We start from the raw sequence: 18,243 nt of genomic DNA on the forward strand, positions 1-18,243 counted from the left end.
AGCGGGAGCAAAGTATCATGGGGCTTGAAGTTCAGATTGTAACATGACAAGCTTCCTGTTCCAGTTGCTGCTTTCAGTTTTTGGGTTTGTGGTGTTGGTCTTTTCTGGTGGGCAGGCTGCAGGTCAGGCTGTGGGGGATATCACTGGCTTCTGCTGCTGCTTCTGATTTTGCAGTGCTTTTCTGCGAACAGGCTAAGATAATTGTGTATTGCATCATTTCCAGTAAAGCTCTTGATCTCAATTTTATCTCAGGTTTGGGTTACTTTCCCTCCCCTCTGTGTGAGGAAGAGAGGAGGGCTGTGTTAACCTGGGATGCTATGCAAATGAGCGAGATGAAGGTTAGGTCACATTTGCAGCAAGAAGAAAACACAAAGGTTTACATTTTCTTTATTTCTGCCTCTTTTTATTGTCATATGAAAGACAAGGGTAACAGATGTAATTTACTGAATAACATACCAAAAAAGTAAAACCACCATTTAAAGACCATGAAATGCAGCTATTTACAAGAAAAAAAAAAAAAAAGGTGGTTACTCATTCTGAGACCAACTCCACTCATTTACACCTTCAGAAGAATGTCTATTCACAAAATTAACCAAGCACTTTCATTAGAATTTCCCCAGATAAAATGAAGTGCTCATCCACAGGAAAGGTTATGGGCTTTCTCTTCATTTGTCTTAAATCTTTAAAAAGAAATAGACTTCTATAGAGATACATCAGTCACTAGCAATCTCACTGAGATCACAAAGAAAATTTAATTTATTCTGACATTTCTATTGTTAAAAGGAAGATATCAAAGTACGTATGGCTTTTAGAGCAGATAATGCATTACAGTCTCCATCTTCATCCTGCCAAAATCTAGGCAGAATTCCATCCTAGTATTGCACAGGAAATACAAAGTGATTTGAAAATAGCTATGCTGAGTTTCACTTCAGGTCTTCCCTGCACGGAGGACAATTTAAAAAATAAACACAATGGCACCTTAGGACTTAACTGATTTACATTCTCTGAATTTAACTTTACATTTTCCCTTTGTTTGATACATGAAAACAAACCATAGCACAAATTCATTCATTTTCAAATGCAAGATCATTCAAGCAGCCTGCTTTTACCTCATGACTGCAGAAGCTTAGCTTCTCTCATCATTTTGTTTCTCTCCAACCTTGACCCATGTTATGATCACATTGACTATTTGAATACTGCTCAGGAAAAAAAATTAAGACATTTTTCCTGAAATAATTCAAAATCTATACTCGTTCTGAAGACTGCTCTAGTGGGCTAAAGATGACAGTTCTTCCAATTATTTCATGGCAGTGCATGAAAACAGCTCCCCTTTCAAGCTTATGTATTAAAACAAAACTCGGTTGTTCAGATGATCTTGCACGTGTATGAAAGTTTCCCCAAACTAAGCGGGCTGTAAATTACAGATTCCAATCTTGTAAGAGCTGCTATACTGTGAAAAGCTATTTATTATTTGTAATGTTTTTATTAACAGTCTTCTCAGAATTTAGTAACAGCTTTATGACCTGTAGATCACAAAGCAGAATCCTGGGGGGAAAACCCATTTACTGGACAATAATTTAGGATAAAAACCCAACAAAACACTAGCAAAGAGCAAATATTTCAAACACTTTCAACAGCATTCCTGAAGTTTACCTCAGTATGAATGAATCAGAGACTCAGTTGCAGCTTTCTCAAGTCCCTGTTTTTAACAGCCAGATTGACTTCTACAGCTTCAGCTGAAAGGCCATTTTCAAATACACTCTGTGCAAGCACACAGAACTGTCATAAAAGTTTTGGTTTTATCACGTCTGAAGAGGCATGTCTAATACTGAGTTAATAACAACTTCCACCCATTAACACAGAAATCCAGTTTTAGCACATGAAAAGCAAAATTTTAAAATCTGAAATCACTTTAAGTTTACTTTCACTTTCCGGTGCAGAGAAGCCTCTCCTTTCAGGGCCTGTAGTAGCAACAGGTGGTAAACAACTGGACAATTCTTTTGATGGTATTTCACTTACCAAACCACGGTAACTGAGACACACAACTGATAATACACATTTCCTAATGTAAAGTATGCTTTCTGGCTATTTCTTCTTTTGCTATCTTGTACTATGTCCAACTGCTATGTAACAATGGGAATATGAAATTCACTATTATCAAATATCAGAGGCCTCCTAGGAGGGGTTGATTCTTTGTCTGCTTTGTGCAAGAGTTTAAAAAGCCCTGTTCCAATATTCATTGGAATTCCCATGATGATGCACTCAGAAACACCTAGGGGGGAAAAAAAAGGCATGTTGAAGATCTGAAGAGTAAGGATTTACAAAATTATTTTCACTTGCCCACTCTGTATGCACTGCCTATTAAGTCTTCTTGGATTCCATAAATAAAAACCAAGGTCCCTTCACTAGCTGAAGTTAAATTTTATGGTAACTAGATCAGTATGTTATGTAATTTGTGTTATTTAAACTATAGATTGGACAAACTCAACCTAACCTAAACACCTTCTCTAGTAAGGAAAGAGCTTCAGAAAGTTTGTTTTTGGAGATGACACATTCCAATTAGTGCCAATAGCAGAAGGTGCAAGGCAAAGGTACTTTATGATCATTCTCCAACTCAGTGCTAAGACTTTAGTCCTAGTTCCCTTGATGCTCCAGCAACCTCCTAGTGGAAGAGACATACCACTACTTTGCATTTTCACAATTCAAGAAGTGCTTGGTTTGAATTTTAAGATTTAGTCTGCTCTGATGGCTGTAACATTTTCACAGCAATGCACTGACACATTTATATTCCAGATCTACTATGTATTCAACTTTTCCAAAGAACATTCCACATTAAAAGCAATCTACCAGACACCAGTGGTTTCTTTTCTTGGCATGTTATGATCCAAATGACACACATTCTCGGGAGGAGAACAACATTCCTTCACTTACACGTTTTAAGAAAATAAGAATAAATGGCTGTCCCTTTGAATGGGCAAAGAATGAATCCTATTTGCTTAAAATTCAGGAGAGATTTGATTGGTAATTGAAATGCATATGAATGAAGATTCTGTATCTTTGCTCTTAGACTTCTACTACACATTTTCCAAAGTTTTCCATGGATTCTCAAATCTTGCGCAAAGTACAATTCTTGAGAGTCACTATTTATTTAGGCCCCTAAAGCATGCAAGTTACAATCAATAAAGGAAATGCCTTTTTAACACCTAGCACCTCCAGTTGACTTTGAGTACACACTAATTTTCTTTGGCAACATCTAAATCTTTTTCCTACCCTAGAGATGGAAAATCATGAGTGTAAGAGTCACTTTTCATAGCAACTCAAAGAGATAAGTAGTGATATTCAGGTAAGGCAGCTGCACAGCACTTTTTCATATGAGTATCACCTCTTCAGTTTAGGAAGACAGACAATAATTTTCTGTTCTGTCCATTCCTTTTCTTTATTTGAACAAAAACATTTTTATAGAAGGCAACATGAAAAGATCTTTGGTCTCCACATTATTCAAAACAAGATTTTATCAGCTCAGAGAGAACTTTGAGAAAACATTTTCTTTTCCTTATTGTCTAAGATGGAGTCAGTCTCCCATAACATTTTTGCTTTAATCATTGGCACATAACAATTTTATAAAAAGGGAAAAAAAAAAATCCCACCCATGTGGAACGCTGGACAGCCAGAAAGTGGCGGAGTCCTTAAAATACAAACTAGTAATACAAAGGTTTCTAACAGATTTCAACAATTCAGGAAATACAGTCCACAAAGCACTGTTTGTAACACTGACTACACTTTCTAAGACCACCTACACATACAAGTTAGTACCCTCAACATAATACAATCGTATTTTTATACTTCACTAGCACCCAGAAACTCCAAACAAGCAGTTACAGCTCCAGGATGTAGCCTCACATAAACAGATGAAAAGGTTGAAACCTACTTGACTTCACTTTTTCTCTGTTTAACCTACTAGACAGAGGCTTGTTAACAAATAATTCCAAAGTGTATCTAGCTTAAAGGAGAATGAAATCTGGCAGGAATGAAAGTAAAGGAGTTTTTCTAAAAATTAAAATTAAATTCCCAATATTAGAGTACATAGCAGAAATGCAAAATTAAGAGGCTAACAGAATGGCAAAACTACTCTACTTGAATTTTCTGTTCGGCTCTGTGGAACCTGTGCATGCACATGCTTATTTTTACACTTCTATCAGATTCCTTCATGAATTCAGTGAGAAGATGATTCAGTGGATGTGAATGAACTTAGCTTTAAAATTGAAGAACAGATATATTTAAAAACAAATTTCTCAAGACATGGATCTTCTCTCTTCTGTTAATGGAGCAGGATAAACAAGGCTTCTAATTAAAACAAACAACTTTTATCTATTTACATGAGAACTAACTGAAGAGGCCAAGAAATTTGCCATTATGTTTATTCCTATTCAAAACTGACAAATCACATAAGCAATCGTTATGCACAGTATGTTATTCACATATGCTAACTGAGAAATATATGTCTTCCTATTTCTTTGTAGGAATGAAAATGAAACCTAAGTACTGAATGGGGTACTAGATGCCTTAATCAGCCCTAGGTGATTTCAAAATAAAAAAAAAAACGAACTACTGGTATCAGGGAATATTTCCTGGTATTCCACTGACCTATGTGGTGAGAAGTAAAACCCAAGTAATAAAGTCTACCTTAAGAAACATCCAAAAAAATGTCCAATTGACTTCAAAATCTCCAACTGAGACTAGAAGTAGAGAAACATTCACCAAACTTCTAGGATGAAGTATGGATTAGCCTTAGACCTGAAGTTTTTGACATTTAAGCTGAACAGAAAGCTTAGCAAGGGCAAAAATACAGTGCTTTGAAGAGGTAAAGGCCACAAACTGCAATTGAATTTGCAATACCTACCACAAACAGAATCCTTCTGTCCAAAGTAGGCAGCATCAAAGAGATGGTCTGCAGTCTTTTCAAAAGAAGCCAGCATCAACACACTTTCCTTCATTTTTGCCAGTCCAAACCTAGTAATGCCCAGCACTTCACCCTTGATTGATGGAAAAAACCCAAAGAAAGACTATCATAATAGTGGCTGGAGCTCAGTTCCGTTTGCTAAAGAAGCAAATCAACTGAACAACAGAAATGTAGTTTTTATTCCAATGCACACAAGTAAAAAGGTTACTAGCTACAATATGGCACTGCCATAATATGCTGCTCTACAAACATCCTGAAGGTTAAGAGCTTCATAGTAATCAATATCTAAATAAAACAGAAGTGGTTATTCCTACAAAACAGAAGCTGTTAGAAATGGTTAATAGACTTCTTTTTAAAACAGGAACACTGTAAAGATTGAAAGAAACATGCCCATGAGAAAAAAAATCCCACACAATTATAAACCTGCTTCCATGTGGTTGGAGAGCACTATGCTGAAGCTACTGCTTATTGTCTACCGAAAAACCTAACTTTGGCTGCCAGGAGATTCCAGATGTTAAATATTCATTTTTTTTACTCTCCAAAAAAAAGGTCATTAGCTTTTTAAATTACCTTGGCTTGTTTCTGCCTCTTTTTCTAACATCCTGATCATAACAGAATGTGCACAGAAGCACAAGTCAGAAGTATAGACAAAAGAATGCATGTGAGGGTGACAACAAGTGTAAAGCACTGCACTCTGATGCCCTTCTCCACTATTGTGTTGCAGCCACACACAGCCAGCCCCGGGGACTGCAGCAGCTCAGTACAACAAAGCCCTGCAGTTTTGGGAGAAGTCACAACTCCTTCATCCACCTAACTCAAATTAAACCCTTGCACTCTGGCAGGCCAAGTGGAAAAATCTTACTTCACTGAGTGTACTCAACTCTAAGAACCACATCAGATGCAAAGGAAAGATAGTCAATCAATAATGAACAGAGGTGATACACTAACAAGTTCTGGAAGACTGTTCATACTCTATATATAATCTGATTCTATTTGTAATGTCTGTGTCCTCTGACTCTTTTAAACAGTGCAGCTGCTATGAACCACACCCCATGTGGTTTTCTGCCCAGCAAGCCTTAAATTGCATGTCTGGTTACCCAACCAGTTTATTTCATACCACGCTTTTTAGGATTCCCGTTTCCAATACGAAATTACAATTCCCTACACATTTTATCAACTTGTTCTCGGTCAAAATACAGCTTGTCCTCTGTCCTCAACAATTTGATTCATCAAGCATTTTGTCTGATATACAACAGGACTTTGTAATTTTTTTAACCTGTAACTGATTTGCATCTCCCTAGCTCACCCATCCTTCTCAAATATGGTAACATTAATTGGTATAAACAGGCCAATGCACCATTAAGAAAAAGCAGGGTACAAACCTTGTAAGTCATTAGGTCAGACAGCAACATCACGTGTCTCCTGTCAATGCTCATACCATGGTTCACCATTGTATACTGAATCTCATTGATAATGGTTGTCCGAGCAGCTTCAATTCCCAGTGTCTTCTCTACCTATACAACACATGATGTCAGACTAATGAAGAGCCAAATGCCTGAAGCAAGTATATGCCTGGAACATACACCAGCCGGTATCAGCACATACTTCATTTCCACTGCTACCGTTTTGCATTTCTCTGTTTTAAAAGTGTTTATAGACAAAGCTTCTAAAAATGAACAGTGCTGCCAGTTGAATTATTCTGTCGTGTTAATGCATTCTGACAACTATTAGAGAAATCAGGCTTGATTAGATATCAGCTGCTGTATCTGACCACTAAGCACTTGTAATAAAGATGCTGTGGGGGGGAAAAAAAAAGCCCCCACAGTACCCATTTAAACATCACCTCATAAGTGTTGTTAGAGGACGTTTTTGTTCCTTTCACTCCATGAGTAGCCATAACAGCTCGCAGATTATCACCTTCAACTAGAAGCTTGTATTTTTCCTTTCCACTTTGTTCATCAATATGAATGACAGCTCGAGAAACCTCTGGTATACCTTGCACTACAACCTTCACAAAACAAAAGAAGTAGTAACTTTTATACTGCATTACTGTATACATCAAAGAGTAGTCAATAGTCTTTATCAGCATTCACAACTATTTAGAAGCTGCAGTCTTTGGAGTAAATGCTCAGTTAAAATATATATGAACTAAGATTTCCTGCTTTTAATACACTACTGCCAATGCAACATTGGCACGTACTATATTGATCTGTATATCTATCTATCTATCTATATATATGACTATAGTACATTGACATGTACTATAAACTTCACTCACTACCTACATTTTCCATTTTATGCTAGATATCATCATACTCCAACCTGGGTCTCAGAATGCTGGTACATCTATACAATGAAAAGGCAGTAATAGGGTTCATTTATAAGTATTTTTAAAATCCAAAGTAGACAGAGTTTACTCAGAAAGCTGCAAAAATGCCAAATACTCTTGTGTAGTTCAATTCTAGATGCAACTGGAAAAAGACACAACTTTCATACAACTGCTGCACTCAGAATGTTTCAGTAGATGTTCTAGGGCAAGCATTAAGGCTTCAACTTCATTTACAGAGATTAGTAATGGAGGCTTAGTTTCAGCTGTAAAGCAGTAGCATTACAGTCTAAGAATTATGAATTCAGACTATCCTCAATGTCAATACTGACAAGAATTATTTTATCATCCACTGTAGAACCCTAACTTATTATTACTGATTACCTCCCACAAAACATGAGAGAGTCTGTTTTTACCTTTGGCAGTTCTTCCTTCAGAGACTGCAATACATAGTACATTGAACTCTTGCTGTTTTCCCGAGGGGTCACACACACAACTGCTTCTCCATGGACAGCAACATCCCCAGGCTTTACTCTGAGTTTAGATATGCAAATAGAGTAGCGCACAGTCTCTGCATTCACCTGTGGCAGAAGTCAGCCAGCAAACATTAGGGAACCTCCCTTAGCTTATATAAAATTGCTCAAATACATGCAGCAGTCTTTCAACAGAATATAAAGAAGTATAATTTGGAAAAAACAATCAAAAATTGTAACTCTCGAAAGTCACATGAAATATTATCATATGCTGAGGCTATCAGTCTATTTTTTATCTAATGGACAGAAATGGCATCCTTGTATTTATCAAGCCAGCAGGAAATGAATGTCTGTTCTCTCAATCTCAAATAAAGGAAAAAATATTCACTTTCCAAGGAAAAATGGGGAAAAAGGAAATCTAGATGTCACGTACTCAAAGAACATCCTTCATCCACTTTCTTTTTCTAACTTCCCCTGGTCTGATTTCTGTTTACGAGACAGGATTAAGGAACACTCTGGAACTCACCCAAAGCAGATTTTGCATAGGAATTGAGCATCTCACCTCTAACCTCAGTAGTCTAATGCGCTCTAAAGACAGCTTCACTAGGATGAAACAATCATCTGGCAGGAACACTTCCTCAATATATTCTGAAATCTTTAAGAGATAAGGACAATACTTAGTATGTGAGAATTGTTAAAATGCCCCATAAGCAATTAGCGAATGTTTACATTTTAAACTTTTTCAGTAATACAGTTTTTCCTACCTCTCCTAATAAAGTTTTCTCAATTCTTCCTTTAACCAGACGGGCAAAATCAGGATCGTCATCTTTGTCCAACTGTGCTGTTATAATAGGCGTGCTAGAAAGAATAAACACACACACAGAGACAGGAAATTATCAGATAGATTACAGATTGCAGTTTGAATTACAGCTTGCCTACGGAATCTTCAAGAGACCATTTAATAGGCTAAAGACTAAAGAGACCTTCAGCTTCCTCAGGTCCATCTAAAAATTATTGTTTATGTAAAAAAAAAAAACAAGATTGTAAGAGAATAAACTAGAGACTGTTTTCATACACTAGTCTAGCATTATTTTAAGTATGGCTTCATGGATACCTAGTAGTAGGCACGCTTCAATTAACACTAAACACTAGAAAGTTTTGCAATATAAACTTAAGCCAGTAACCACTTAATTTGATGTCCAGAAGAATAAAAACATTTCTCTAGTTTTAAGTAACATGGTTGGACAGAACATTAAATCTCCTCTGTTCCTGTATTCCACGGATTCAATGTTGTTTAGTGTATTACCAAGAACAGAGAAATGCTATCACAGACTGCAAAATTATCCATCAGGTTTCACTTAAGCAAAGGGGAAAAAAAAAAAAAAAAACCAACAACAAAAACCAGAAGTACCTAATGGCCTTTGAAGCATTAATGATTTCTTTGATTCTTGGCACACCTAAAGTAATGTTCATTGAAGCAACACCAGCAAAATGGAAAGTCTTCAAAGTCATCTGCGTGCCAGGCTCACCAATGCTCTGAGCACAAAGAGCTCCTACTGCAGAACCAGGCTCCATCTGTGCCCTGATAGAGGAATTTCATTTTACAAAAATACAGAAAGAGACACAAAACTCAAAAAAGTACAAAATGCTAAGCAAGCAAAGAAAGAACTGCTCTTGTAGATATGAGAAGTTTGTTAATTTTTTTTTAAATAAACATATAGAGGAGAGGTTAAACAGTCACCAATACTCAAGACACTGGTCTCACACAAGTGAAGAATATACTCCATTATGCAGGCATTCCACAGATCCAGTGTTACATCCTTAGCAGAAAACAACACACTTTTCTTCCTTAAGCATTAAGATATAGATTGAAGATTCCCTATTCAGGAAAATTCCACCTCCTAATATTTCCAAAACTACCCTTATATGTTTTAGCATGAGAGAGCTTTATTAAGTCTTCTTTAAGAAATTACTATGCAGATTAGTTTTTAATCAGAACAAAATACTGGTTTTCAACTTATTCAAAACTTGTTTTCAACTTATGCATAAGTCCTATACTGATGACCTACTTTCCCTTCAAGTTCTGCCTGTAATGGGTTCATTCACACATTTGCCCATTTCTAAAATTTATGTACTTGGAAAAGTGGTTATCCTTACAGCACAAAACAAAGAGCATTATGCTCGTTTAAATTCTCAACAGACAGTAAGAGATGAAAATATCCACACCATCACTATCTTGCTAGAGAGTGAAAAAAAACCAATCAAACAAAAGACATCTACAAGTACACAATAGATTCAAGGACATGTTAGCATGAAGTGTGATGTTAAGTCTTCAGACTGTGTAGATCAAGAATAATTGACAAGATTCACATGGATTTCCAAGTGATCTATAAAAACATTATTTTGCAGGGACTCCTTGGAGGTTTGGAACACTCTCCTGCAATATGGGGAGGAAGGGAACATGGCTGTCTTTAACAAGCCCACCTTTAGATGGCAATGCCTTTATTTTATTTTTTTAATTTTTGCATTCCACCTTTGTCTTGCAATGTTTACATAATTTTGGCCAACTATTTCTTATTCTTTATTTGTACTGCATTCACAACAGAACCAATGTTCATACAGAAAAAGTAGCAAAATAGGCTCCCTGATTGCAAACAAAGCAAGAGACAGGGTTAGGGATAAATGAAGAGAAAAAACAGGCTAAATATTTACCTCATATATTTGTCCCTACAAGTCTCTAGAAACTTCTCTAGTTGTGTTGGAGTAATCCTATCCAACTGATACAAAACTCGTGGCTGAAAAGAGAATAAGAGTTAGAAAGGCAATCGCTTATGAAGACTTTAAATAACTACATAATTACCCCTTGAAATTACTTACCTCTGTTGTGCCATTGTCATTAATGCCATACTTGTCCCTAGTTTTTTTAATCTTCTCAGAAACACCTTTGATGAACTTTTTAATTTCCTGCAATTACATTAAAACAACAGTAAGCAAAGACATGGTCTTCATACTGAAGTCTTCAACAGTTATTTGCTTAGAGCTCCAAACAGAATGTTTACAACAGCAACAAAAAAATCAGCACTAAATCAACAGTGCACAACATGGAGAGGGGAACATCAAAACTTCAGACACATAGGAACATTAGAATTTAGCAAACCAGATTGACTCTTGTGTAACTACAAATTGACAGCAGTACCTGAGGAATACGGTCCACACTGAATAAAAGCATCTTTCCTGAGCACACTCTGAAAACAGTGATTTGACTTTGGTTGATCCTTCTTTCCTACCCATCACTTAGTGAAACTGACTAAAACCAATCTCTGTATACTGACACAAACACATACTTACTCATTTCTCAGTAGTCAAAATAAGTCAGTAGTCAGAAAAGTGTGTCATAAGAAGAAATATATAAAGGACACCTGCTGGATAGATTTCAGAGGTTTGTGGTATGTTTTATTGGAAGAGGTAAAAGAACCAAACAGACTCAAAATTGATATATAGAAGTCAGTTGCTACCTAATAGTTAAATGCCTCTCCTGTGGACAGGTTTTGCAGATAATTGCATGTAACATGTAGTAGCATCTAAGCCTTTCACTCTCTTACCAGGTTTACCCAAAAGTAGTTTTAGCAGTCTTTACTGGAGAATAAATTGAAATTATACTGCCAGGAAAGCATTCAACATTTCTGTGAAACATCATTCGGGCACTGTGCTTTGGATATAGATATGCACACTAGAAGATATGCACACTAGAAGTCATGAAATAGAAGGTCTATGATTAAACTCATCTATGACAAGGAACTCAGTGCAAGTCATGACCATAACACAGGCTTATGAAAACCTAAACATAAACAAGAAGCAAGAGTAAATCCTTCTGATCTACTTCAACAATGGCGTAGGAAAGGAGTAAATAGTTTGACTTTTAGCATTCTTTTAAACCCTTTCTGTCCCATTAGCCCTGCCTGACAACCAGGATGATGATTATACAATACCACCTCTTCTTCATACTGTACTGAACTCCTTCCAACCACTACCATAGCCAGACACTGAAAATTACTTGCTATTTTTAAATTTGTTTTAAACAATTGAATTCATAAACACTAGTAAACCACTTCTATTAAACCCTAACAAAATCCTTGGGTTCTCAAAGTAACAAAATTTTTACTGATACTTAAGGTACTTTCAGACAGTATATTTATTTTCTGTGTATATTAGAACAAAGTTCAAATCAAAGAATTGACAACAGAAGTGTGCTGCTGGAACAGATGCTTCAAGTTGTTTCCCTGCTCAGATGACAAAAAGATGCATTCATGTATTTCTGCCCCTTTTGCCATGAATTAAATATTTTGTCATTTTAAAGCTTTTTTTCGCCCTGAAGTCTTTGCATTAAAACTGACAATTCTATTTATTTCCTAAAATAAGTGTTAAGTAATAATGTGGTATTGCAAAAATTAATCTTCCTAGGACAGATACCTTAAAGAAAGAAGGAATATTTTCAGGACTTGCAGAAGTTCACCCAGAACATTTGATCTGGAGAAGAAAAACTATTAAGGAGAGATCTTAAAAAGTAATTCTATCTTGAAAAATGTTTCTTTTGTGGACAGGTAGGAAAGGAGGAACCAAAGAGGAAGAAGGCAGGTGGTGTAACACTAACTTCCTCCAGCACACTAAGTTCTTACAAGAAGCTGACCTGCTCACATAAAACCAGGGGATAGTAATACCGAACCACATGACCAGTACCACCTCCTCAAAAGAAGTTTCTATACTAACAGAAGGTTTAGTCACATGGTCACATGAAGAAAGGGCAGACTTAAGACCAAAACAGCACAGGATGGCAAATAGCATTACAACTAAATACTTATTAATTAAATTTTCCTCTTTCATAGCCCCCGAGTACAAAAATATTGAAAAACATTTTAAGTTGTCCAGTCATTATGTATCATTCTGAATTTTTAAAATAAGCTACTAAAATCCTACATTACTTCCATGCAGTATAACCAAGAAAGGTGAGAAATAAAAGGTATATCTCTGAAGAGATTTACTTTTCATTGTCAAAAGTTATTTGTGCACAATAACTAGGAGAATGACCTATTCCCTATTCCTCTCAGTTTTCAATGATCTGTTGGCAGTTTAGCCAAACTATGAATTAATTTATGCTACCAAGAGAAAGAAAACGTAGCTCACTTTTTGCTGAGCCTCTCTATGGAGCTATCATCTTCCACATAACACTGTCCTCTATGAGCACAGCTATGTAACTTCCAGAGTGAGCTCAAGAAACTATTCTTTTTTTCACATAGTCTAAATCTATGAAATCTTTCAGTCTTGACCTGTTAAACAAAAGCACCAAACTGACTCAGTGAGCTCTGGTTCACCTTGGGCCTTGTTAGCTCCTACAGAGTCCATGTTCAGTCAGAATAGCAGCTCAGTGCACAAAGCCTGGCCATGCAGGCATTTGCATCATGTTTCCCAGCACTGAAGCTGGGAATCTAGTGAAGCTGTGGAATCATTTATACACATGAAGCACTGCAAACGTTAACAATCCTCACAGTCAAAAATCCCGTGGAAATACAGAGTGGTACTGACAACCACATGAGACTCAGCAATAAGCCATCCAAGTTCAGGCAGGTCCATACCAGTACCAAATGGCTGCATGCTGAGCCTTTTCCACATCTGCAGCACACTCCTCAGTATTCATATTCTCTAACCACCCCCCCCCCCAAAAAAAACAACCTCAGAAAAAAAAGCATGTTTTTCTAAAAATGGTGAAGGTTGCTAAAGGATTGTCTCAATTTCAACAGGAATAAAAATTTCCCTTCACCTATATCTTCATATACTCAAATATGTTAAAACATTAACACAACTGAAACTGTACCAGCAAAGAACCTCCTTTTTCATCAGCTGAATTCCCTTCAGTGAGGACAGACCACAGGCAGAAAAAAGGCTATTTAGATACAGTGCTTTCTGTATGGCTAAGCCAGCTATAGGAACCTCCTGATAAAATAACAGTAATGAGAAATATTTCTGTTCTGGAAGGGAAAAGTAGAGGAATGCATAGGAAAACATCAGAAAAATATGCTAATAGCCCTACAGGTTGAAATAATGAGTTTTAGAAAGCAAAGTCATGTACTAAAAAAACCCAAAAAACCGCTTCCTCAAATCCTCAGAGTTAACTATGGGAATTAATGTGACATGCTTTTCACCATTAAGAAGGAATTGCATAAATTATTGCAATAAACACCTGTATTATAACTTAACAAGCAGTAATGTATATATGCTAGTCAGTTACTTTAGCACTACACACAAATCTTTAGCTAGAAAACACTAACATTAATGCTCACACAGTGCACACACATGCTACAATTACCTCATTATACTTTTCATAACCTGTCTCAGTTAATGTCTTCAAGGATGAACAGAAAAAAAAAAAAGAAAAGGAAAGAAGAAAATGTAACAGTATCTGAACTTTAAAATCTTAAACTAATTACCATTAAAGTGATGTGCTTCCATAATTAGTAGCAATCATTCAGATTTTCCTGATACGACTAAAAAGATGTACACCTCAAAGAACTCAAAGCTTCATCTCTAAACTCTAATATTAGTATATTGCATGTTTTTCCTTCAGAGATGCAGTTAAGATTTATAATACATTTCAAGAACGGATGTGATTTTTTTAAAAACTCCATTCTAGCAAAGGAGTTGCAAATCAGGTGTATAATCTCCTGCTACTAGTTTTGTTACCTACTGCTCTGAAGCGCACTGATCTATTAAAAAGCAACCCTTCAAATGCAGGTCACGAAATTCAGGTTGTTCTATTCACTGCCAGTAATCAGGAAGTTCATCAAGGTAACAACTTTGTGTCCAGAGGCTGGTTAATTCTGCATATTTTATCACTGCCTCCCAAAGCAGCCTTAGGGGTGCCTGCCCTTACGCATATTAAAATGGATTAATACTCTTTCAAACAAATTGACTTTTACAATTCAAACTGCAAGCAATCATGTAAACATTCTCTCATCCTTCAAACACACAAGTACTCCCCAGAAGATAAGCCCTGTCCAGCAAAGCACTTCCTATGACAGAATTTTTTTTGCTGGATTAATATCATAAGAAAGGTAAGTAGGTATAAAGCCTACAGCTAGGGTTTCTATTACAGGAAAATAAGCAAATGAGTGAAAACAGTTATTCAGACAGGTGATGACATCAAGAGTAATGCATAACAGAATATAAGACTTAGTCCTAGTGTTTTCTTACACAGAGTCAGTGAGTATCATTTAATTTCTGATGTCCCAAGGCAGCATATAATTACTGTACCATCTTGCTATAGAGAGAAATTCTAGCAAGATCTCTCAAACCAGTGGCATCTTCGATTCAAAAATCACTAGATTCTTTTTCCTCATTTCTAAAGATCCTGTGGTGAGCACCAACAACTACTGTAATGAGAATGAAAATTAGTCCTATCTTCCCACTCCCTAACAGTACAGGAAAATGTACTACTGAATAAACTACTGCTATCACTAATGCATAAAATTCAGCCATTGTTCCTACAGATTGTAAGATCATTTATTTTAGTTTCCTTGATTTATAAGGAAAAGTTAATCACAGTGTGATGAGGAATTGAAATAATTACCTGCAGAAAACTGTCTTGGCAGCAAAGAAATTCATTCTTCTTCATGATAGACTCGGATGTTAACACCAATTCATTTTTACTAAGGGCTGGTTCACTTCGGCATGGATACACAGCCTTAAGAGAAAAGAAATTATTTCTTCATATAAAACACGTGCACAACAACGTCATTATAATGACAAAGAAAATAGATACATGTAATTCATTAACAACATTCTTCGGTTTCGGTGGGAGTTTTGGTTGATTTTTTGGTTGCTTGTGTTTTCTGTGATTTATTTAATATATAGTACCAAGCTATTGAGAATAGAAGGTCCACATACAATTCTGCTCATATAAATCTGAAGGTCTACACACTCACTTTTCTAATTCTAGCAATTTATTACATTCATATAGCAGAATCTGAACAGTCATCTCAGCAAAAGGCTCTTAGCTTTCAGGACAGGGAGAGTTCAATGGACAAGCAAACTGCAAAAGCCAAACAACACTATTCTTCAAACTTCACAGTATGTTCAGAATGATGCATAAGGCCTCTGACCTAAGAAGCAGTTCAGCACCAAAAATATGCACGTCTTGGCTTAATAAGGAATCCATGTAATCCAAGTCCAATCTATTACCCAATCAAGCCAGCAGTATTTTCTCTAGTGAGTTGGCTATTAGGCCCTTTAGGGCCTTTTTTGTCTAAGCACAGAAGAAAATTCTGTTTTTCACAGCTTACAGTTTGGTGCTAGTTGCTCTGTTCTAATGTAAAAAAAAATAAAAAATTCTGTAATGCATGACCACTCAAAAGGTTAATTTCAAAATAAATTCCCCAATTGTAACAATTCTCCCCATAATTAATTACTTCCTCCAACGTGTTTATTAACAATCTTTTCATATTCAACAAAAATTTCAGTAATCCTTACTCTGATATTATCTAGAACTCGCTTGAATTCCAGTGGTTCATCCTTCCCTTCCATGGCTGCAGGATCCAAGCCATCTCCTCCATAAATAAACTGTATAATGTCACCAGTAGAACTTCTAACTGTCAAATCATACTGTGAACAAAGATCTTCGAGAGATTTTACTAGTCGCCTCTGAAGGAAAGAAAAACACATACAAAAAATTAAGTGTCCAAGGAAAGTAAATGGATCTTTTAAAATAAAAATATTTACTTTTAAACAAAAAGTATAGAAACTAGACTCTGGAAATAAATCCGAAAGAGTGATTAACAGGCATGAAAACCTATTTTATGTCACACATTATCCCTAGGACTTTACTGTACATTCCCCAGAACACGAATCATAGAATCAGTCAGGGTTGGAAGGGACCACAAGGATCATCTATAATTCCAACCCTAAGCCAACAATAGTAAAATAAAGTAACAACATAGCTCTCCACATTTAGAAATTCCATCATATAGGAAACATAATGCAAGCTGCAAGAACCTGTTATAGGCTGAGGAAGTGGTGTGGATTTCTTCACATAATATTCATAATCTTCCAATCACATTTATTTCTTTTTGCATATGGAAGCTAAACTAGCCAATGATTATTTTCACTGACAAAACCCCAAAAGTTCAGCTGTCAGAGCCACAAGGTGCTGTTCATAGGATCACAGGATGTTAAGGGTTGGAAGGGTAATTTAGCACAGGTTGCACAGGAATGCATCCAGTTGCGTCTTGAAAACCTCCAGAGAAGAAGACAACACAACCTCTCTGGGGAGTCTGTTCCAGTGCTCTGTCACTCTCATTGTGAAGAAGTTCTTCCTCATGTTGAGGTGGAACCTCCTGTGCTGTACTTTATATCCATTACCCCTTGTCCTATCACAGGGTGCAACTGAGAAGAGCCTGTCCCCTCCCTCTTGACACCCAGTCCTCAAATATTTATAAACATGTATTAAATCCCCTCTCAGTCTTCTCTAGACGAAAAAGCCCCACGTCTCTTAGCCTCCCCTTATAGGGCACATGCTCCAGTCCTTGAATCATCCCTGTAGTCCTCCACTGGACTCTCTTGAGTAGATCCCTATCCCTCCTGAAATGGGGAACCCAAAACTGGATGCAATATTCCAGGTGAGGTCTACCAGAGCAGAATAGAGGGGGAGGAGAACCTCCCTCGATTTGCTGGACACACTCCACTTAATGCACCCCAGGATACCATTGGCCCTCTTGGCCACAAGGGCACATTGCTGTCCCATAGGTAACTTGTTATCCACCAGGACTCCCAGGTCCTTCTCCATGGGGCTACTCTCTAGCAGATTGCCTCCTAACCTGTACTGGTGCAGTTTATTGTTCCTTCCCAGGTGCAGGACTCTGCTGTTATCCTTGTTGAACCTCATTAGGTTCCTCTCTGCCCAGCTCTCCAATCTGTCCAGGTCTCACTGAATGGCTGCCGCACAGCTTTCGGGCGTATCAGCCAAGCCTCCCAGTTTGGTATCATCAGCAAACTTGCTGAGCAGACACTCTGTCCCCCTGTTTTTCTACCAGTGTTAGCTACTTCTCTTACGTTAAATAATTTTGTTTGGAAATCCCTTTGCTACCATCTTCCTTCTCGCATCTCCCAAAAAAAGGCAGCACGCTATGAAGCACCAGTGCTTAAAACCTCTTCTATCAAAGTAAGTAAGATCACTATAGAATATAAATGGGCAATATTTTTCATTAAGGAGGAAAAAGGTAAGATGCAATAAAAGTTGTTTGTTGATTTTTTTTTTAATTCCAAAGTCTATGTGCTCCAATTTATTCATGTAGACTGCAAGTTGAAGAAAAATATTTTTCATAATTACAATACTGTATTTGCATATTTCTATATATAGTTACACACACAAATATCATTGTTAGCTTGAGAGACAAATGGTCTAACTAGTGACCCAGAGCAACAGCAATTTCAATCTT

General features: G+C 36.8%; 1 protein-coding gene across 1 annotated transcript in view; it reads right to left on the reverse strand.

Moving 5' to 3' along the window:
* Positions 1 to 2,123: 2,123 nt before the first annotated feature.
* Positions 2,124 to 18,243, reverse strand: part of POLR3A (RNA polymerase III subunit A) — a 35,030-nt gene continuing 18,910 nt past the window's right edge. The window contains exons 20-31 of the mRNA XM_054382156.1: positions 16,280 to 16,450; positions 15,381 to 15,494; positions 10,637 to 10,723; positions 10,472 to 10,554; positions 9,171 to 9,341; positions 8,524 to 8,617; positions 8,322 to 8,414; positions 7,703 to 7,867; positions 6,804 to 6,968; positions 6,343 to 6,474; positions 4,901 to 5,033; positions 2,124 to 2,272 (exon numbers count right to left, since the gene is read on the reverse strand). Of these exons, the coding sequence (XP_054238131.1) occupies positions 2,124 to 2,272; positions 4,901 to 5,033; positions 6,343 to 6,474; positions 6,804 to 6,968; positions 7,703 to 7,867; positions 8,322 to 8,414; positions 8,524 to 8,617; positions 9,171 to 9,341; positions 10,472 to 10,554; positions 10,637 to 10,723; positions 15,381 to 15,494; positions 16,280 to 16,450 (1,557 nt within the window). The remainder of the gene's footprint in view (positions 2,273 to 4,900; positions 5,034 to 6,342; positions 6,475 to 6,803; positions 6,969 to 7,702; positions 7,868 to 8,321; positions 8,415 to 8,523; positions 8,618 to 9,170; positions 9,342 to 10,471; positions 10,555 to 10,636; positions 10,724 to 15,380; positions 15,495 to 16,279; positions 16,451 to 18,243) is intronic.

Source organism: Indicator indicator, chromosome 7, assembly GCF_027791375.1.
Source record: "Indicator indicator isolate 239-I01 chromosome 7, UM_Iind_1.1, whole genome shotgun sequence".
Taxonomy (NCBI): domain Eukaryota; kingdom Metazoa; phylum Chordata; class Aves; order Piciformes; family Indicatoridae; genus Indicator; species Indicator indicator.